Here is a 22,300-nt window from a genome sequence, read left to right as displayed (position 1 = left end):
TTTTTTTTTTTGAATGCCCTTAAAGTCCTGCATAACAAAGCTTACTGAATGTTGTACTTTTTTGTGGTCTGTGGTGACAGAGGAAGAAGCAGTGGGATAAAAGATGATCTCATCAGAAGTGGCCCAAACCATGGTACATGGTATATAGTGACTTATAACTTGGGACTGTGGCTGGGAGCTGTGCACATCAGCCAACCTCTGAACAAACACCTGAAAGTGGGATGAACCACACCTTTATTTTTAGCCCTGTCCTTAGCAATGCAGAGAAGTTCAAGAACCAGTTTGCATTAGTTAATGATCACATTTGCATCTTTACAGAAGAGGGAAAGCAACTAAATCTGGCACTTAGTAATGTTTTAACATAACTGTTTCTCAGCTAGTGAAGGAGAGAGGCGGCCATGACATTTACATAGAAGGCTTTTGAAAACAACTAACATTTGTATTTGTTTTCCACTCTTTCCATGTCTCTGCAGTCAGAGAAGGTTGGATGGGGGAGGGTAGATGGCAAGACTGGATATGAAATTTGAAAGTCTTCCTTCCTGGGTGACTTGGATAACCACTTCTCACCACAGTCGTCTCAAATTAAGAAATTCATTGTCCAGTTTCATTTGAATATTAATTAGACATCAACCTAAAAATACCTCTCTGAAATCTTTAAGTAGAAGTGTAGCAATTTGGTTCCATGTCCTTTTTCTTTTTCTCCAAAATGGAAGAATCCTACCCATCACTGGCAACTGGAAGTAGATAGGTTTGGGAACATGGGAGACAACTAAAAATAGCTGTACCCAAGGTCCAAGGTCCTGGACAAAACCTTACTCTCTATCCTGGGGAGAGGGGAGAGCCAGCTGTCTATTTTCCTGAGGTGGCCAAAGTTGATGGAGGAGTTTGTGAGTCTTCTTGGTAATAGGGCCGGGACTTAGGCAGGCTTTTGAAGAAATAGGAAAACTCAAAACCTGAACAAGCAGTTCTATCAAGAATGAAGAGAGTAAAAGTCTCCCAAGTTTTCTTTAGAAGTAAGGATGAAAAGCACTAAGAATAAGATAGGGGGAATAAATTCTAGAAAATTGCACATTCAGTAAATGTTGGTCCCTTTTCCAAACTTTTTTTTAAGAGAATTATGTTTCTGTTAATTATACTCAAATTTTCCTTCAATACTCTCATCAGTAGTTTATAGAAATTGATTCAGAAGACTAAATATTTATACTCTTGGTTCCAAGTTAGAAGAATATATATATATATATATATATATATATATATATATATATATATATACACACACACACACATACATGGATGTATGTACACCAGTGTATGTAAATACATATGTAGGTGTTATAAGAAGTTTAAAATGGGGAATCAAGAAGTAAAGGATTGAGAGGTAAAGCACATCTTGTAGTGTTGTGGCAACCAATGATTACTTTTTTTAACTTTCTACTTTTACTAACTTCCAAAATTAACATGAATTCCTTTTATAATCAGAAAAATATTATATAAACCCTTTTATAAGCCAAGCACTATTTCTTGTACAGGGTTTCCTCTCGGGATTAGAGCTTGGACTGTTTGAATGGAGTCTGGACAGCCCGAATTTAGCTTATCTTTTATGTTCAGGAAGTACTCTGTTCCAAAGTTTTAAAGTGGCTTTCCTTGCTATGCCGGTTTGATTACTTGTGATGTCTCTGCCTTACTCATTCCCCAGTAGCTACTGAAGCTGCTTTTAGATGGCCTTGGAGAGTAAGTCTTTGAAAAAGAGCCTATTAGTCTTTGAAAAATGGCTTCAAATGAATTCACCTAAGATAAAATTGCTGTTCTTTCCATGAAGTGTTTGCTCAAAAGATTGATGTTGTTCTGTTCATTTTGCATTGTTCTGTAAACTCTGTCTTGTGAGACTGTGGGCTCAGGGATAATATATGCAAGAGAAACCTTTCAATGTACAGTCAACAACTTGAAGAAGTTTTATTTAGCACCTATGGTTATTCATGGGTATTATAGGCCTAAAATTCTCCCTCAAAATTCATATGTTGAAGCCCTAACCTTCAGTATCCTTGTATTTGAGCAAAAGAAGTAATTAGGATTAAATGAAGTCATAAGGGTGGGGCCCTGATCTAATAGGATTAGTGTCTTTAAAAGAAGAGACACTAGAGACCTCTCTAGCTCTCAGCATACTCAGGAAAGATCCTGTGAGTACATGGAGAGAAGGTGGCAGTGTGGAGGTCAGGAAGAGAGCCCCTGACCAGGCACTAACCCTCATGGACCTTGATTGGCACTTCATCCTCCACAACTGTGAGAAGGTAAATTTCTGTGTATTTAAGTTACCCAGCCTGTGGTACTTTGTTAAGGTAACCTAAGCTGAAGCGCTAGGTTAAGGCAATTTTAGGCATCGTAAGAAGAGGGACAAAGAAATAGAAGTAAAGTCCTTGACTTCAGTGTAAACTATGTAATTAGTGAAGGACCTCTCCATGGTTTGAGATCCAATTCCCCTTTTACACACAGACCTCATTGAGTCAGGGTCTTTGCAGATGGTCATCTCCTAATAACTTTAGGTTTATAGTTATTTGAATAATGGCATTTTTGGGAAATTGTTCACATTGTCTTGAGTTTTTCAAGTCACTTTGGATGCCTTCAAAGCAGCCAACAGAAGATTTTTCAAATGCTTCGTTTCTTCCTGCTACAATTATTTATCAAAATGTGGGATGACAGGTTGAACCATCTAGGTTGGAATTTAAAACAGGTAGATGAACTTTTAGTCTATAAAACTTTGGTTGGGGTCATCACTTTAGGCTTTAGGTATATTCTGTGCTTGAAGAAGGAATAAGCAATATTTGAGGGATTTTTTTTTTTTCATTCTGCTGTTCTTTAGTGGGTGTTGTCTGAGAGTGATTAGTTTATCCCTCTAAAGGTTCACTTACCCCTTTCCGGTGGTGACAACCTCCTTACGAGAATATGTCTCTTGCAAAGGATCTGCTTCACCCCTTGCCGAAGGAGGAGAAGAGGAAACACAAGAAGTGCCTGGTGTAGAGCACCGATTCCTACTTTATGGGTATGAAATGCCCAGGATGCTATAAAATCACCACTGCTTTTAGCCACGCACAAATAGTTGTTTTGTGTGTTTGCTGCTCCACTGTCCTCTGCCAGCCCATAGGAGGAAAAGAAAGGCTTACAGAAGGATGTTCCTTCAGAAGGAAGCAGCATTAACAGCACCCTGAATCAAGATGAGTGGAAAACAATCCCAATTGACACATTTTGGATAAAAAATACTAAAAGGTTCAGTTACTGCATTTTCCCACCTAATGACAAGTATGAAGGCAAATTGGATAGTTATTTATGGAGTATACTTTCTATGAATAAGACATTGTGCAAGCTTGATGATTATCCAAAGGGGTATAGGACTGGATCCCTAGACAAGTGAAGGAGTTAGAATGTTTCATAGTTTTATCTCAGTTAGTTTATTCAACATTTCTTCAAGATGGGTGTTACCTTCATTTGCTTTTCAATATTCACATAGTAAAGCAGTACACACATGGGTCATAGGGAAATCAGTGTAAAGATTGAGATAGATATTTCCCCCTCAAGCTTTCAAATAAGATGAGGACTTAGGATGGTGATATTCACTGTGTGCCTGAGGAAGTAGCCCCGAGGAAGGAGTGTCTCATATCCTGGAGAACTCAGAACTTGTACAATGGAAGTTTCATTTTAAAATACTCCCCGTAGGCATGAGTCACCAGCTGCTGTGATTGTCCAATATAAACACCTGAGTGAACTGTACTTTAAATAGCTGGAAATCTTCCTCTTCCTTCTGGGTAATTTCTGCTTCCCCTTCCCCACCCCCACTCATTCCTGTCACCTGACCTATGCTAAGTATCTTTGACAATGGTTTGTCCTTTTTGTGGTTCCCTTCTAAGATTAGGTGGACAAGGAAAGAGGGATTCAGTATTGATTCTTCTCTTTCAAGACATTTTTGGGGGCTATTAATAAAAATTGTAGTGTATGTTTAAATTACAGTAACCTAAGAGTGGGTGGACAGAGGAAGAATTAGCTTATGATGAATACTTACCATGGGCTACATTGGTTGGCATCAAGGTCTCCAGCAAGTCATTTGTTCAAAGAGACCTTCCTGGGAAGGACACATGTCTGTCTGAGTCACAAGCTGGGGCCTTCTCATGGCACCACACTCCTACATACACAAAAGGCCTATGGCAAGAATCTGGAAGCCTAGCACTAGGCTTTGGGGTTCTGTGCACAAAGGTGAAGATTGTTAACTGTATTGTACTTGACATGAACAAGTCCCCACTCTGTCTTTTTTAGCATTAGTCTTTGTTAGTCAGGGTCAGAGATGGTGTGCTGTGTAGTGTTATTTGGAGCACAGTGATGCTGGATGTGCCACGGCAGTGTGGGGGGAGTCAGGAGATGGAGTTGGGTGCAAGGGGTGCACAGGAAAATGAGAGCCACAGAGCAAACAGTGCTGAGTGACCTGAAGGGAATTAAAATGTGCATCCATGAGTAAGGACCAGGAGCAGAGAGGCACCCTGGAGTAAGGACCAAGTCTACAGTAACAGGAATGACTGAAAGGCAGAGAGCTAGAAGGAAGAGAGGATCAGCATTCACCCCAGCAGCTCTGAAAATCCTGAGCTCTGAGGCTATTGATCCTGATGTTGGCAAGCCCTCACTCTGCCCCACCCATGCCCAGGGAGCCTTGTCCTACATGGCCAAGAAGCTGGTGTGCCCCTGGCGGTGATGGAGAGGCACTTTTTTAGTCTGAATTACGGCTGGAGCTTCCTAATTTGTTTTCTTCCTGTAGACTCTATCTTGTATGTGCTTTGCATGTAAGTCACAAGTGACCTTATTTACAAAGCATATTTGTTGCAGTGGTTCACCTGGGTGAGGATTGGGAATGGTGGGAGACCCTTCAGTGTTTCCTTTGCAGTCAAGATCCAGGATCCTTAGTCATTTTCATGGCACACAAGGCCCTTCCTAAATTTGCTCCTGTGTCGAACTGTTCTTCCTATTGTGCTCTGTCCCACTAGCTGGGGACTCACTTACTGCTCCTTAGAGGTGCTATACTGCCTCAGGACTGTAAGATTCTGTGTTTGCTGGAGTTTTGCCTGGACTGACCCTCCTTCTCCCCCTTCTTTACCTGGACAGCCTAACTGCAAGGTCTCTTCTCCAAGACTTTCCCTTTCTGATTCCTCTGGCTATAAATGAACTGCTTTTTTCTACTCCTGCCTCTGCCACGACCCTGCTTCACTGTCTACCTTTACCACAGGCTAGTAAAGCCCTTGAGGCCAGAGATGCTGGGTTTTTCAACTTTGATCTCCCTAGAGGGGAACACGGGACTCACTTGTAATAGGTGCAGTAAATGTTGAATCCATGAATTAATGGGATCCTTGGATGAGGAAAAAACTCTGAGTTCAGTGTGTTGTAGTTATTTCATAGGTCATATACCAGCTTGTCCAAAATGTACAAACCAGGCTTTGTTTGAGTAGATGAGGACTGGCTACCCAGGGCAGTCACATCCCCAAGTGTTGACTTATCTCACAAAATGTTTGTGAGAGAAGTGGTAGAATTTATCAGAGATATATGAAATTAGCTACATAAAATCTGAAACATATATAGTTCTGTTCATTCTATGACTATGTAAAGTTGTAATTAAAAACGTGCTAACCACTGATTTTTTTTATTTTTGTATTTTCTACTACTAGCATAATCTTTGCTGTATAAGTTTTTATTTATAATAAATTTATAATAAAAATGTCAGTGTATATAGGTCTCAATTTTTAGTAGAATGTTTACAAGTGAAGTCTCTTCAAAATGTCTCCATTTAAGTACCTAAAAATGCTCAGGCCTGTCTGTCATATGCTCTCTCCACCACGTGATCGTCAATTGCTAACAGTCTTCTGGCTGATACTAAATCTTTGGCATTTTTAGTGTTTCCTACAAGTTTGGGGTTCTTTTCCAACCTTTTAGTGATTCAACTTTGGAACAAAAACTTCCTAGCTCTGTCTTTTCAGAATCAGAGTATCCTGAGATTGCAAGGCAAGTTGTTATCAAAAGACAAAAACAAAACCCTTACCAGATAGGCAGTTAGCCATTTGTGAAAGATAACATTTTCACTCTATGGTGTAACCAAAACAAATCAGAAGTATATGGCATGCAGAAGAAATAGACTACAATTATTATTGAAGGCATCCCACTTATAATTCTAGTTTTGATTAGAATAGGCTTATTCATTGGGACATTTATTAGGCATGATCTGTCATGCCATGTATATGGTTTTGAAGGTTATGCTGTATACTTGATGTCTGGATTTGAGGCTGTCTTAGCTGGGAAGAAGGGGTACCTTCATTCGAACCTACAAAGTGATGTGACATGGACTTACAGGAACCCTGGTCATTGTTCTTGCTGACTTAATACTAAGTGAAAATAAAAGTAAAAGTAAAACAAATTTATTATTGAATGCTGCTTTTATGGATTTTATATTTTGAAGTTCTATTAAGAGTTTATATTTTTAAATGTTTTCTACAAAAACCAAAGTTTGAAAACTACTGACTTCACAGAATTCCTTGAAATGAGATTGGAGTATTGCAAGGAAATTCTTAAATTCTGTTATAATAAAGTTTGAAGTAATTGTTGGTATTCTCCTGATGAGCTTTAAGTGATGGTGGAATCTTCTGTTTTTTTTGGTGGGGGGAGATGAATTGTCATAGAATTACTGCAATTTTCACAATACATGTGCTATGCTGCACAGTTTGCACCATTGATGTAAAAAAGCTGTTCATGTCTGGAAAATATTTGTTCGAATGCATCATCTATAAAATACCCATTTGAAGATGGCAACAGGAGTTTATCTTATGAAAGTAGAGCTTAGGGTTCTAATTTTGGTTCTTTATAAAAATCATATGAACTCAGGCAAAGCATTTATCTTCTTAGACCCTTGGCCATAAAATGAGAGTTCGATGAGATGATTTTCAAGTTTCCTTCAAATGCATTACAAGTTAGAAATTCCCTTGGCACTCTGAGTAGATGGCAGTGGATGTCTGGTATAATCTGTATGTGAAATGCTTTGGTTTGTGTTCTGGTATCTGAGGTGAAGCATGTGAGATACTTACTGTCTGTGCTGGTCTCTTCTACTAGACAGTTTGCCGCATTTGCAGCTTTATGTGTTGCCTTGAGCTCCTGGGAAATTCCTCACAGAGTGTGGGTCTGTGAATTTTGGTATTTGATAAATACTTCATAAAACCCAGTCTTTCTCTTTAAGTCCCTTATGAGGCATTGCCAATGCCATTAACTTACTCAAATGAATCAAATAAACCCTATATTTTTGAGTCACATTGTACACGATGGAAGAAAACATTGGTTAATGGGGTCAGATTTGGAATTAACTTATTTTTTTCTGAAAGGCTTCTTTTTTGTTGTTGTTTTAGAGAAAAAAGCCCTGCAGAGGTGGAAATATATTACATTTTGCTGTCAGAAATTAAAGAATTATTTTAGCTCTCATTCCACATCCAAATTGTAGCAGTCAGCGGCCTTACTGTGCAAGATGGGGCAAATTCCACTGACTGGCTGCATTTACTCCTCTAATTGGAAGAAATTAGGACTATTAATCATTGTGACACAAGGCAAAATGTCATCATGGTATGACATTCTTATTTTCCACCTGAGAAATGGTGTCTCTGAGAGCAAAATCAAACTCCCTCCCCACTCTTCTTTGCCATTTCCTTTCTAACTATAATTCTCTGGAGTAGATCAGACAAAGACTTGCAAAAAGCAGGGAGGGGTAGGCAGCAGAAACAGCAGAAAATTCCTCGTCATTACTCCACTGGAACAGCTGTGAAAATGAAAATGAGGTGAGGGTAGAAAAAAAAGACATCTTAAGCTAAGGAAATGTGGCTATTGCACAAAGACATTTAAAATTATTTGCAAGTAGGTAATTAATAGAGATAAAGTCTTATTAGGCATGGGGACATCAAAATGACTGAACTCTGAGTTTTCATTTTTTTTTCTTCTTAGATTAACTCAGAAGGAATATATTTAAAGGAACTTACCAGGATTTTCTTATGAAGTAATGATTTTCTAGCTATAGAAGTAATTATGGTTGTAACACATGAATTATTTTGGTAATTTCTTAGTGTTTTGGCATACTTAAAATTTATTTGGGCAGCTTCACATTTTGACAGGCTTGAAAGAAAAAGGTAACTGACAAATGTTAGTCTGTCTTAATGCTTGGCTTTGGAAATATTTGTTCCCCTTCCCCACATGTGTCACTGTTAACTGCTTTTTAAAATGAGAAACAAAACAAGTATGTGTGCAGAAATGTTTGGGGGATTCCCTCTTCTTTCCTTTATCACTGTATCTCTGATAGTCACAGCATATTTGCTGGATGACTTTTGTTTATCTAAAAATAACCAATTTCTTTCATATGTACCCTCCAAAACAGAGTTCTTGCAGTATTCTACAGGGGAACTAACTTTTGTGTGTCTTTAAAATTTCTAAGAAGAAAAAGTATTATGGCATATTTGGTAAACATTAGGTCCAAATACTGTACTTCTCTGTGGGTATCTCATTAAGCACAATGAAATATTTGTATTTATATTTTTACCATGGCACTGATGTTAACTTGATTTCCTATTATTTATTTGCCATATTTTGAGATTGTATAAGGTATTATAGGCAGCACCTGTTTTAATTATGTTAGTACACCTTTATTGAACTCTTACTGTGTCAGGCAGTGCACCAAGCTTGTGCATGTGCCTGTGACAACCACATGCTGTTCTCATCCCTATCTTACAAATGAGAAACGGAGGCACAGAAATGTTACAGACCAGTCTAAAATCACAATCTAGTGTGATTTGCTGTCATATTCCAAGCCCAGTGCCTTAGCCAGTCAGATTTTTATGCTTGTTTTATTTTGGGTTGTTGGTGGTGGCATGGGGCTATGGGGTGTCCATTATGGTAATGCTAAGGGATTGGCAGAATTCGTAGTGAGTATTACGGCCTATATTAGAGACCACACAACTCCAGTGGAATGCAGTGGGGTAAGGTGGCTACTTTACTGGTTGGATATCCTGTATCTTGAAACCTATGTGCTGAGTTGGGCCCTTGGCCATCTGTTCCCTATTGAGAACTGCCCAGATGCCCCAGCCTCGCATACCAGCAGGGCTCATCAGAAGGGATGTGGGGTCTGAGATTGAGAAAGCAGATTGTGCTTCTAGGAGGCCAGGGCTCAAGCCACCTGCCCTAAGTGTGCAGCTGAGATGGCCCCTGAGCTGCAACCATGGTTGACAGGCCACCTTCATGTCTTGCAGTAGTCTGTTGTTTGTCAGGTGACCTGTAAAAAGTCTAGATTCCACTTAGGAAAGGCGGTTGAGGACTGTGTATTCATAATGTGGGAAGGAGCAGGTTGTGAAAACAGAACCCATGGAAGTAGAGATCTGCCTGTTCTTTAGGAATGGATCTGTGGCAGGACAAGGAACGGAGAGCTAACAATAACACCACTGTATAATTTTAGTGTTGTGGTGAGACTAAGTATGTCTTTCATTTCTAGTGACCTTTGTCCTAGCTGGCTTACTGATGATGACACACATTCCAACATCCTTGTGAAGTTGTGAGGCCTGATAGACAAAATGTCACATGAATGTTTTAAGTCATCTCTTAGCTGTGTGTAGAGGGATAATATCCTGTTCTGTTTATATAGGGTGTTTTACTATTTGGAATGCTTTCTCACTTGTCCTATTTGATCCTTTTAGCCTCTTATAAGATAGAAGGAGTAAATTCCTTTTTTTAGTGATAAGATAGTTAAAATTGCTGAAAATGAAGTGACTGCTAGATCTCAAATAAAACATGACAGGTCAAGACCACCCAGCCCTGCTCTTCGAAGGACTGTCTCAGTTCGTTCTGTGTATTTCCCATATTGGCAGGGCTTTGGCCATCTACCCCATAATTTGTACACTACATGAACAAATCCTTACAAGTAGTGGATCCAAGCAGATCCTGCTGGGTGGTCTCCATCTCCAGATGAGAACAACAGTGTGCAGTCCATACTTCAATGCTTCATTCCCCAGACCAACTGCAAGCTCCACACTGCCAGTACACAGTGTACTGAATATTTTCTAACTCAATATTTCTGATTTCCTTATCATTTTTGTAGTCCATGTCAGTTTTTCCCTCCCTAAAGTATAAGAAGACTTCTTAAGCTTCACTCTTCTGCTCTGTAAACAGGAATAATGCTACTTGCCTTGTTTATCCACAATATTATTAGCATGACTGAGTGAGATCATTTTCATGAGGCTGTGTAAGTGATCAAGTGCTTTACAAGCATAAGAAATTATGGAGGACTTTGAGTTCAAGTAGAGTCATTGGTCCTGATAACTTTCATAACCTTTTCTCTAACTACTACAGACTGTGTGAGTGATGATAAGGGTCACATGGGTATTCATGCTGGAGACTATGAGGGAGCAGGATGGCTTCTCAGCTCCCTTTGGGGGACTTGCTCACATTTCTGGGAGCCATTGTTTGAGGCCTGTGTCCATAGGATCAGAGACCCACTGTCAGGAAGAAGCCACCAGCTAACCTCCAGAGGACTAAGAGGAGGGTCATTGCTATCCTGCTTGGAGCTAGTCAGAAGAAAGTAGTAGCTTATGATTTTTGTCCAGGAAGGAAAAAGAATAAAAATGAAAGACAAGTTGGAGAATGTGTATTATTAAATCTCAAGTTACTGTGAGTTAGTTTGAGGGTGCCCTGTGAAGCCTCTGTTCAAAGCTGCATCCACAGGAAGTACCCACTGATGGAGTGGAAAGGAGTGTTTGGGAAAGCCTGGCCCTTCAGGTATGTCAGCAAGTGATGCCAGCCATGCAGCTTTGTCTGTGCAGTATTCCCTGAGGTAAGAGTGCCTCTTGCATACCAGGCACTGTGTTAGCTGCTGGGTCTGCTTTGGGGAGTGGATGGCTCTCAAAATTCAGGAGGCTTAGAAACTCATTCACCTATGTTGGGTGTGTGCATCAGGCCCAGGCCATGAGCTGTGGGCACAGAGATGAATAGTAAATTCAAAAAAGGTGGATAGAAAAAGACAGAGAAGGGGTCATTGATTATGGTCCTAGGGGAGGTAGATTGGTTGTGGTGAAAGTCTGCACTGAGGAGGGGCCTTCAAACTTGAGCAGACATATATGTCCTGGAGAAGGTAAGTGATTTCTGACTTGAGTTGAGAAGGTATTGTAGGAGCTAACTAGGTACGTGAAATGGGAGAGGGCATTCCTAGATAAAGAAACAGTTTAAGCAATTCACACAGTAGCTGGGGAGCGGCAAGTGGACATTTTCATCAGTATAATACTGCTCTATGTAGCTGACACATTACCTTACTCCAGTGGCTTGTAGTCAGTGGTTCTCATAATCCAATGGGATTGCTTGCCCATTACCCCTACTTCCTAGTAGGAAAACCTAACAGCCTTTATTACACAATGCTACGAATGCTAAGTGGCCTTCAAAAGGAAGAACTACCCATCTTACTGTGCTTGTGGCACCCTGTCTGAGAAATTCAGGTTTGAATCCTGGGATCCATAATCCCATCAGGTGACAAGGCAGTTAGCACACCTACTGTTCTCAGCTAAATTAAGAAAGCCAGGGTCACACAGTTCCTAAGTTGTTCGTAGATTTTAGAATGCTTTTCCTATCAGTACCTTTGTTTGAGGTTTCTTTTACCCTTTCTGGTTTCCATGTTTTATTGATATCCCGTGTTTTAAAATCATAGGTAATACTTTCTGTTAGCATCTTTGCTAAGAGCTAACACTTAGTTTCCCTTCAGTTCCCAAGTGGAGGACCTTCCATTAAAGAAACACTTAGGGACTTTCTCTCCCTCCCTTCCTCACATTATTGATGACTGGCTGGTGAGTTCATAAGATTGGACTGGGCCGGCCTGGCTTCTTCCTTTCTAAGGAGATCTGCCCTCAGCAGAGGCTGTCTTCTGATTTGTAAGATTGGTGGTGTTGTAGAGGCTTGTATGTTTGTGACCTAAACTTAGTTAGTATAGGGGATTGTTAGGTAGGCCCTGTGTATAATGTTGTGGTTTGTGTAGGGAGTCAGTGGCTGCTGCAAGTGAGCCAGAGCTCCACGTGAGTCCAGCCAGCTGTACTAGGGCCCAGGCAGCTACTTTGGCTCATTTGAACAAGAGCATTGTATAGTCATGTGGCCACTCTGTTGCACAACTCCAGAGGGCACCATTGTGTTCTCACTGTATTCTATGTCTAATAGTCTATGTCTTGATGCTCTGTCTTGATAGTGAGCCAAATGTCTACACACCTGGCCATGTCCTTGCACTGGTTGTAAAGCTGGCATTTCGGTTAGACCTGTTTCTTCCGTCTCTCCAGTAAGTAAAAGGGGTCTTATGACTTTACTAGTTTCTTTAGTAAATGAGGTTTTGGTTCTGTGTGAACTTTAAATTTTGTCTGTCTCACACATTCAGTTTATATATGCTTGTGCCTAGAAGTTTAACCTGAGTGAGGAATGCAGTGTATGAACCTGAAGCCAATTAGTTAGTTCACCTCCTTCTGCCACACTCCTTAGGAACTTTCATTGCTGATGCTCTGGGGCAGAGCCTCTTAGAGCCTTTCCTGTTCTGTTGGAGCATTTTTAATATGGGATCACATTATTCATGTTCTGTCACTTGTTATTTTGAAATAGTATATCGTGGGGAGGTCTTTCCATATAACTACATTGCCTTTTAAAATTAACTTACTTGAAAATTTATATATGAAACAAATTTGAGAACTTCTGTGTACCAGGCACTGTTCTCTGTCCTTTACACCTTGTCACAACAACTCTGTAGAATAGGGGGTATTGAGTTGAAGACACTGAGGTGCAGAGATGAAGTGGCTTTTTATGATCGTCCTGGACAAGTGTGTAAGATTGATGTTTGAAGCTGATGGCACAGTCCTGGGATGCACACTTAAATGTTACACTTGACAGCACATGGTATAAAATTTGAAAGGTGTAAAAGGTTAGGGGTATGCAGCAATTGAAGTTCCTGGGACTGTGCTGCAGTGCCTCAGATTCTTGTCCCAGAGGCAGCTCTGTTATGTCATTGTTAGCCTTTTGTGCTCTGTTGTAGACTGCCTAGCACAGAATGCTCATGAATTTCTATATGCACATAAAAAATGTTTTTTTCACTCCCTGAGTTATATCTACCATTCTCCATTGCAACCCTGTGATCCTGCTTCCTAGTTCCCTTTCTTTTTAATAGCTGTATACTATTCCACAGTATGAATCTATCATGATTTAAATACTCCCCCATTTGCTTTTCAATACCATACTATTCTGAACAGTGCTTCCTCAAAGAAGCACTGTTTTTTTGCGTTTTTATTATATTGTAATTACATGTGTGTTAATATCTCTGTAAGTTAGGTAGGATGCATGTTTAAAATTTTTGTAAATCATGATGCATTATCTTTCTGAAAGTCTATGCCATTTCTTACTCCCACCCATGTACTTGTTTCCTCACTCCCTTGCCAACATTAGATATTATTGCCAATATTTTATTAGTCAGTAGAGTGAGGTCAGTGTATCCAGTGTGTGAAATCAGCAACATTTGGAGACTGTTACCTTTTAGTTTACCCAGTCTTGCTTATGTTAACTTGCTCAGGAACAAAAGTCATGTGCAGCCTTTATGCTGACATGCCCCTCTTTTACTAAGAAATGTCTCCATGCTTTTGCCTTAAAAATGTGGCTACTGAATCTGCTGCTAGTGGCTCACACATGGAGCTACTTTAGAGGCTGAGATTGGAAGAATTGAGGTTCGAGGCCAGCCTGGGCAAACAGTTCATGATACTCCCATCTCCAAAACCAAACAGAACAAAATGGACTGGAGGTATGGCTCAAGTGCAGAGCACTTGTTTTGTAAGCATGCCCTGACTTCAAACTCCATTCTTGGAAAAAAAAAAAGTGGCTATTGTGAGCCTTTTTTTTCAACTTCATGAAAATGACCAACATACCACCACTACAATGCCTTCTGGGGAACAGGAGAGGGTGAACAAGCAGGTATGAATTGGAAATCTACTTTCTGTGCTTTAATACATAAACCAATCCACTTTTATCAACCCCCACCTTCAAGGTGAGGAACTGGAGCCTAGCCACAAAATGTTGGGTGGCACAAGGGAGCTGACTGACATTGGCCTCACGCAAAGTGATAGGAAGCCCATGCTGTCCCCATGGAATTGACAGTGACTCTGGGCTTGGACTTTCATCTGAGATGATTTTCCAAGGAAAAAGCCAGTGCCCTTAACCACATGGTTGCAGACTTAGTGTCATCATGCTTTGACTCTAGGGAATCAACTCACTTGAACTTACTTTCAAGAGCAGCAGTTCAGTCTGGTGAGCCTGCAGGCTCACAGATATGTAAGGAGGTGCTGTGTGTAAGGGGGTGCTGTGCCTCTATTTTCCTGAGGTCTTTGATCCTCTCAGGTCTGTTGTGTGCTTTGGGAGGGCAGGGGTTTCCCAGATCCTTTGACAGCCTTCAGGAAGTTCTGGGTTGAGGTGTTCTGGTTCCTTCCGTGTCTGGGTTCTGCAGGTGCCCATTTTTGTGCTACACAGAGATCGTTTTTCTTTTAGGGTCAGATTTCTGAATAACGAACTATGAGTGCTCCATGGTTGACTTTGCAATATTAGTTTTTTCTTTGCAGTTTGGTTTTCTAGTCATGTTCTGTTTTAGACTTTGGATTCACTGCAGAACAAGAAACTGATGTTGCATGTATCCCCTTCCCTGTGCCGCCCCCTTTAGAAATGGGATTGATGACTTGTCAGTTTGCTAACAGTGTGTCAGCAGTTCATATAATAGGAAGACTCTAATTTGAAAAGTGTTTATGCTAAAATGATATGAGCCTAAGTTTAATATTCATCACACCTTTGAGGTACCTGTTTCACTAGTAAATTCCTGATTTAGAGGGTTATTAAATAAAGCTATGATAATCTCTAAAATCTTGACAATAGAACTGTCATTTTTATTTCCATATTTCTAGTTAAGTTGATTCTTTGTAGGGGTGGAAGAAAGGGTTTTGAAAGTGACCTTATGTGTCAAAAAATCACATAGCAAGTCTAGAAAACTTCCATTTAAAGCTGTTGTCTTCTTCTTGAAGGAATTCTCTCTGAGCACCAAGTATGTTTAATTTGCTTCTGGGATTTTGTGTTTGTGTGTCTAGGTCTAAAAAAAGCTCTCTGTGCTGGATAAATAGTGATACATTAACATTGTATTACCTGATATCTATACTCTATATTCTATATCTATATTCTATAGATATCTACCTGATGTCTATTCTATAGATATCTGGTAATACACCTGGAATATTTTTAAAGATTTTCTTCTGTGGTCATTTCTACCCTGATTTCTAGTTTTCTTTCTTTCTTTTGCAGTACTGGAGTTTGAATTCAGAGTCTCCTGCTTCCTAGGCAAGTGCTCTACTACCTGAGCCATGTTCCCAGCTCTCCCCCTCCCACTTTGTTAGTTGTTTAGATAAGATCTGCCACTTTTGCCAGGTTTGATCTTCTGCCTCTGCCTCCTGAGTAGCTGGGACCACAGGTGTGTACCACTGTGCCTGGCTTTCTATTTCTGTGAAATAAATAAACATTCTAATATTTTGAGTGCTATTTATGATAACTTTTGAGGAGTTGGTTAAAATCAAGCACATTTTTAAAGAAATGTATTCTTTTTACCATCCTCATTTGTTACATTTAGTCAGAAGTTGCTGCATCTTTCAGATAACCTTATAATGGACATTGTCCTGATTTCCCATGGATTGTTAAACATATTGGAATCTACACAAGAGTTTCCAATCAATGTGGCAGCCTGCTTCATGTGTCATTTGTGCTGCATGCGAGCTCTTCTCTTAGTGATCTGAATGGAGCATCATTGACATGGATGAAGAGAAGTGTGATGGCTGAGGAATAGAAAAAATGTTTTTATTTTTTCAATCATTATTTTTTTTCAAAGCGTGAAAAATCCAATCATCTCCGTGAGAGTAGCTGCTACCAGAAACCAAGTAATGCCCTGTCATTGTGATGTAGGCAGCCTCTTTGTCAGACTGGAACTCAGCATGTACTTGAGGAGGCAGTTCAGTATTGGTTGAGCCATTTTCCTAGTGCTGCTCTGTGGTTCTTTCCTAGTGGGTGTTTCTGTTCCTGGCTAAGTGGGAGGAATGGGAAGCCAGCAAGAAGGTGCAGTTTTGCGAAAAGAGTCTTTTGCACAGGTATGGCTGGGAAGTAGAAGTGCTGTAACTAGTGATTCCCTTCTCTTTCTCTTCTCACTCCCCTTTCACTGCCTTGTCTAAGGCTAGGGATAGAACCCAGGCCATCATCCATGCTGTACAAGTGCCTTACCACTGAGCTGCACCCCAGCCCTAATGGTTTTCTTTATCTGTCACAGGCCCCCACCCTCCTACTATTCTCCTCTTCTCTTGCTCTTGACTCCATTCTAGCAAAGCTCTTCATTCATTTGAATTATAAGATGACTTAAGACCATTAAAAATTAAATAAGAAAAAAGCATACCATAAGCCTCACTTAAGAGGTACAAAATAAGTGCTATGGCCAAACTCCCTCTTACATCTGAGAGCAGGAAAACTAGCACTCTTAGTGCTCAGGCTACTGTAAATCAAAATTGCATTTCGTTTATTACTGTGATGGAAGAAAATGAGACTACAGGCAGCCATCAGAAAGGTCTTAGGGGACAGGGAACTAGAGAGTACTACTTGTGTCAATAAGCATTTGAAATTCTTCTGGGTCCTGATGCTAGGTACTTAATACTATTTGTCTATTAGATCAAGCCTGGTCCCACAGCCATGGTACTGTTGCCAGAAAAGTCCTAGGGCATAAGTGTGTGAAAATGTGTTGTGTGCATGTACACATGCAAGCATCCACACATATGTAGCTTGTGCTAAGCAGATAAGGGCTAGTACCCCAGAGACCAGCCACGGTGCCTATGTAGCATGAAGAAAAACAGCATTTTTGTGAAGCTGGTATCCTTTCCTTCAAGTGAAGCTAAACCTAGGCTTCCTCTAAACAGTTACTTTTTTATTTAGCCTTTTATGTAAAAAAATTTATTTCAAATTTCTGTGCAAAAAACCCCCAGTATTCTGTTTCATTTAACATATCTGTCTGTGAATCAATTTCTACAGAAAATGCTTTGCAAAACTAAAGAATATTTTAATGTAGCAACTATTCAGTGTTCCCAGGCCCTAGGCTAAGTTTTTCAAATGCATCGTTGCTGGGCTTCTCCTCACAGTAACTTCATGCGTAGGTACTCTTACTGTCATCCCTGAATTTCAAAAGTGCTGTCTGTGATTCAGAAAGGTTAGTCTGAGGCTGTTCCATCCTGAACACACGGATTTAGTCAGAAAGGCTACTTGCCCAAGGACACACACAGATAGTACAGGGTGAAGAGGACTTTGAGCTGACAGCACTTACTCTTTTAACAAATTCCTCAGCCCAGCCTGACAGTGGGACAAGCACCACTCTGCAAATACCACACAGATTTCCACCATCTCTCCCCAGCTACTTGTTCCGGCCATAATTGTGTGCCCTGGAGCTTGGTTGTTGGACAGTGATGACTAGAATGAGAAGTTGTTTGGCAGGAGAATTGTTTTCCCTGCTGCCCTCACTCTACCTCACTATCCCTGCAACCCTGGGGCGATTAAGGTTGGAAAGGGACTGCCTCAGCCTTGCTCTTGAACATGGTATGTAAGACTGCTTGCACCTAGAAGACCAATGTCTCTGCAGTGATTTCATTCAAAAACAAACACTAACTACCACTGCCACCAACTTGGGTTTGTCCTGTGTGCAGTCTCAACACTAAATACAGTGCTCTCAGAGCAAGAGCACTTGGTGGAAGGGACAGCTTATTATGAATGAGTCAGTTCCCATGTTGTTCCTGAGCAGAACTTGGTGGTTAGAAGACTCTGGGGTAAAAACTGCTGTAATTAAAATGAAGTAATTGGCAGGTTTGTGCAAAACACAGGTTTTTCTATTTTGATTCCGAAGAAGCCAAATAAGGGCATTGTGTGTATAAGGTTCCCCCCCACCCCCAGGACATTTTTCCATGCCAAGAAATTGCACCATTAAACATTTTTTTTTATTAATAGTGGAGAGATATAATGAGAGATAAAATAGACAGAATTGCTTTTCAGTAGGAGGGAAGAGCAAAGCTCCCAGCCCTGGGTTTTCTTTGGAGTCAGGAACAAATAGAGCATTGTAGGATCAAGTAGAAATCTTCAGATAGGAATTCATGGTCCCAGAGAGTTTCTGATGGGTACAGGCTGGGGTGGTGGTAAGGAGTATGGGGTGGACTTAAGGGATTCTATTTTCAGACCTTAACTTTAATATATATGCTTTTTTTATATCTGTACTCTCCCAGTAGACCATCTCCCCCTTGAGAACAAAAAGACTAGTCTCCCCCACATCCCCGTTTTCACTAGAATACTCTTCAGACCTGGAAATAGAAAAACACCTGGGCTCCAAACGAAGGAGCGATTGAAATAGCAGTGTTGGTGTTGATGAAAATTAATGACTCTACTGACAGGATAACAAATACTTTCGCAATTCAGGTGGCATCCAATTCTTTATGTTCCACAAAATTGAAAGAGGACTTAATTGAGTTGTCAGTTGATCATTAAAAATAATTTTGGTGATAGATCACTCTGAGATTTTTTTTGTCATATGTCCCAGAAGGAATTCAAACTATTGAGGAAAATTATTATAGCAAACTTACATTTCCATGTACTTGTTTGTATGAACAAGTTTTTTCAGCTTTTAGATTAAAAAGAGGGGCAGGGTTAGATAGAAATATAATTGATACTCATTTTAGAAATAGTCCTTTACCGATGCATAATTTAATTGGAAAAAGTACCTCATCTGTCTCATGAAGACATGCTAAAATGCATTGCTAAAGCAGTTTATTTTAATTCTTAATCATTTATAAGTTGTGTGATTTTTTTTTTGTTTTTTTTTTTCAGTTATATTAAATCTAAATAAATCCAAATAAAGAAATGAGAGTCTTATGGTCATAAGAAACTTAAAAATGTCGATACATATTTTTATGTATATAAATCTTAAAAGTTCCTGTGACCATAAGATTTTTTAATGATTTTTCGGTGACCATATAATATTTATATACATAAATAGTTTTCACTGTTATGCACATATTTATGTATACTTAATTTCCAGAGATACACGGTGGAAGATTAATAAAATGTTCAAACATAAAGATTTTTCACATGAACAGAACATGCTGTGGAAATAGTAGAATGGAAATAATGCAAGGAGTATAAAGAAATAAGGAAAAGAGTTACACAGCACTTTTTCAGATTTGGATTTTTTTCCTGTACAATGATAAATAGCAGATAGCTTGGTGTTTTGATTCTGTTGGGCACCTTTACGGAACCATGTTATTGTTTTTTCAAGTGTTATTATTTGACACCAGGAGAATGTAGATCTCTTTTCACTATTTAAGCTTGCGATGAAAAATACTAAGATATAAACTGAAAAATGTAGAAAGGGGAAACATAGTTGTCATAATTCTTTTAGTAAGCATGCAAACAAAGCCATTTTAGAAAGCATTGAGATGAACTAGCACCCTGGGACCAGTCACCTGGTGATACAGCATGGAGATGAGAAAGAGTCCTAAATTGGGTGGTATTACTAGTTGTTAGAGCCATTTCATAATGAAGGTGGGTGTTGAGAAAAGCACCTGCCACTATCCTAAAATGGTGGTAAGACTTTAATTAAAATAGTAATTATAATTATTATTTAAAAGCTGCATTTTCTTTTCCATATTTGCCCGCCAGGAGTGTGGGGGTGGTAGTGGCAGACTGTGTGATTGTCCTAGTGTGATGATAAAGAGGTTTTTGTTGAATAGAGGTGAAATTCAGTGAACTTGTGATTTCATGCAAGATGGCACCCACATACCTTTTCCTGTGATAGAAGGTCAGCAGCTGACCCTTAAATTGAGTGGCTAGTTGAATGAGCCTCTGAATTATGAAAGCCATGGGAGCACAAAGCTCATCCCAGAAAAGGAAGAGTGTATTTTGAGGGTTATGGCAGCCTTTTCCATATTGGGCACATGTGAACAATTTCTGTTCTTAGTGATAGGAGCCACTTCAGGTTGTGTACCACTGTGTGACAGAATATCAAGGACTTTCATGGTCAACCAAATAGCTGAAGGCCTTCAGCCACTCAAGGGTGACAGTCAGTAGATAGCATGATACGGACCAGAATGCAAACCATAGCTGACAGGCCAAGGCAAAGCCGAACACAGGTGGAGAATGGTATAGAGGAATTGGCACAGAGGAGAAGAGGTGGGGAGAAACAAGGGGAAGGAAAACCTGCATGGGAAGGCCTCCTGGTCCTCCCCTCTCCCCTCCCCGCTGGATCTTATAGCATCTCACTGTTGTCAGGCTGCACAGAGATACTGCTTGCTTGGTTTCCAGACTTACCTATTTTGGTCACTGCACTGTTAGACACAATACTGTGTAAGAAGCCTTTCTGGGAGGTCATTCTCCAATTGAAATGACCAATGAAGAGTCTGGCTGTGGGGCTTGGCTGGGTCAGCACTTGCCCTTGAGCATTTGTGAGCTTTGCCTCAGCTGGCATAGCCATGACTGGTGTCTCCTGCAGTTCTCTCTGGTGTGTTCAGAGTATTTGCTAGCCTTTGGGAGCAGGTGATTCCTAAATATTACCCAACTAACAACTATTTGGGAAGCCAGACTAGCTCCCAGTGGAACCTTTGAACTAGCTGCTGACTGCCTTTAAAAGAGCAGCACAGGCTTCAAAGCCACTTCTGCTTGGCTCTGTTATTAATCTCTTTAGGAAATGATTCCTTAGGGAAACAGGATAAGAGGGCTTGCTGCCTACAAAACAGCTGCCTCGCCACTGAGTCTTTAGAAGGAGACAATGGAAGATAATCTGTACAACAAGGGTTATTGTCCCGAAGTAACATTTCCTTCTTTCCTAAGAGCTGAAACAGTTGTGTTGAAGCACTGAAAAAGTAAGTATAAATTGGGGAGGAGGTGGGAGTCATCTGTTTTACTGTTTCTTTGTCACACAATGCACCAGAGACATCATGCTTTTTAGCAGTTTGTTCCCTTCCTGGTTTTTGGACAGAATGTCTGTAAAATTTGACACTTTAGTAATCAAGCAAATGTATAGAATGTCAGAGGGATTACATAGGCTTCTGGTAATCATTGGTTGGCCTTTGAGCTGTTGACATGCCAGATGTCTTTGGTATCAGTGAAATGAGAAATGCCACGTGATCAGATGGATTGCCATCAAGACACACATGAGTTAATTAAGCTCGTTGCTTGGTTTGTTTAGATCTGAGACTGTGTCCACTGGGTTCTGGCCTACTCTAGAGTCTTTCTTTACAACAGTCTTTCATTTTTACCTGTACGTTTATATAGCAGAAAGTAAGACTGAACAGTTTAGGGTTGAAAATTTGGAAATATCAAAAAATATAAAGAAAAAGTATCAAAATCTATCTGTAGTACCACTACCATAAATAAACCTATTGCTATTTGTTAAAGTATTTTCTTCCTGTTTTTATATTTTATATTTGATATGTTCTTCCAGTAATAGGATCATATAATATTTACATTTAGTATTAGGGCTTTTCTATTTAATGATAAATTGCACATGAATTTATCTCTACTGCAGAAGAAAAATACTAGGAAATCTTTTTTGGTAGTACTGGGGTTTGAATTCAAGACTTTACACTTACTATGCAAGTGCTCTACCACTTGAGCCGTGCCCCCAGCCCTTTTTTGCTTTAGTTATTTTTTAGATAGTGTCTTGTATTTTGCCCAAGTTGGCTTCTGATTGCTGTCTTCCTACCTATCCCTCTCATATAGTTGGGACCACAGATGTGTGCCTCATCATGCTTGCTTGATGAGATGGGTCTTGATTAGTTTTTTGCCTGGGCCAGCCTGGAACTATAATCTTCCCCCTTATGAGTAGCTGGGGTTACCAGCCTGAGCCACTGCTCCTGACTCTAGAAAATCTTAATTGGTGTAATAGTGTCATCTTTGGAGGGAACAATTGCCCTGATTTTTACTTCTGTTTCCAGCACTGGGCAGTGAATATCTAAAAGTTACTGCTTCTCTTTGTACATAGGAAATGGAGATTACTTGGCTTTTGTCAGAAGTTAGGTGCTTCTGATGGCTCATTTCCCACCAAAACTGGAGGACAAGCCTTCTGAGGGATCTGCTTAAAATTTCTTTTTTAGATTAAAATACCATAGGACCCTAAGAGGGAAGGTGGTACATTTAAGTAATCCCACCAAGA

General features: G+C 40.0%; 2 protein-coding genes across 5 annotated transcripts in view; both read left to right on the top strand.

The window, feature by feature from the left end:
- Dock4 (dedicator of cytokinesis 4) overlaps positions 1-22,300 on the top strand; it is a 433,717-nt gene that overhangs the window by 8,810 nt on the left and 402,607 nt on the right. The gene's annotated exons all lie outside the window — the stretch shown is intronic.
- The window catches only part of LOC141420690 (small ribosomal subunit protein eS27-like), a 57,049-nt gene continuing 35,988 nt past the window's right edge, over positions 1,240-22,300 (top strand). The window contains exon 1 of the mRNA XM_074065047.1: positions 1,240-22,300. This exon is cut by the window's right edge and continues 35,988 nt beyond it. Coding sequence (XP_073921148.1) covers positions 3,034-3,192 — 159 coding nt within the window. The 5' untranslated portion in view covers positions 1,240-3,033 and the 3' untranslated portion in view covers positions 3,193-22,300.

This window comes from Castor canadensis, chromosome 2, assembly GCF_047511655.1.
Source record: "Castor canadensis chromosome 2, mCasCan1.hap1v2, whole genome shotgun sequence".
NCBI classification, from domain to species: domain Eukaryota; kingdom Metazoa; phylum Chordata; class Mammalia; order Rodentia; family Castoridae; genus Castor; species Castor canadensis.
The sequence above is the reverse complement of the archived record's forward strand: the minus strand, read 5'-3'. Positions and strand labels throughout refer to the sequence as shown.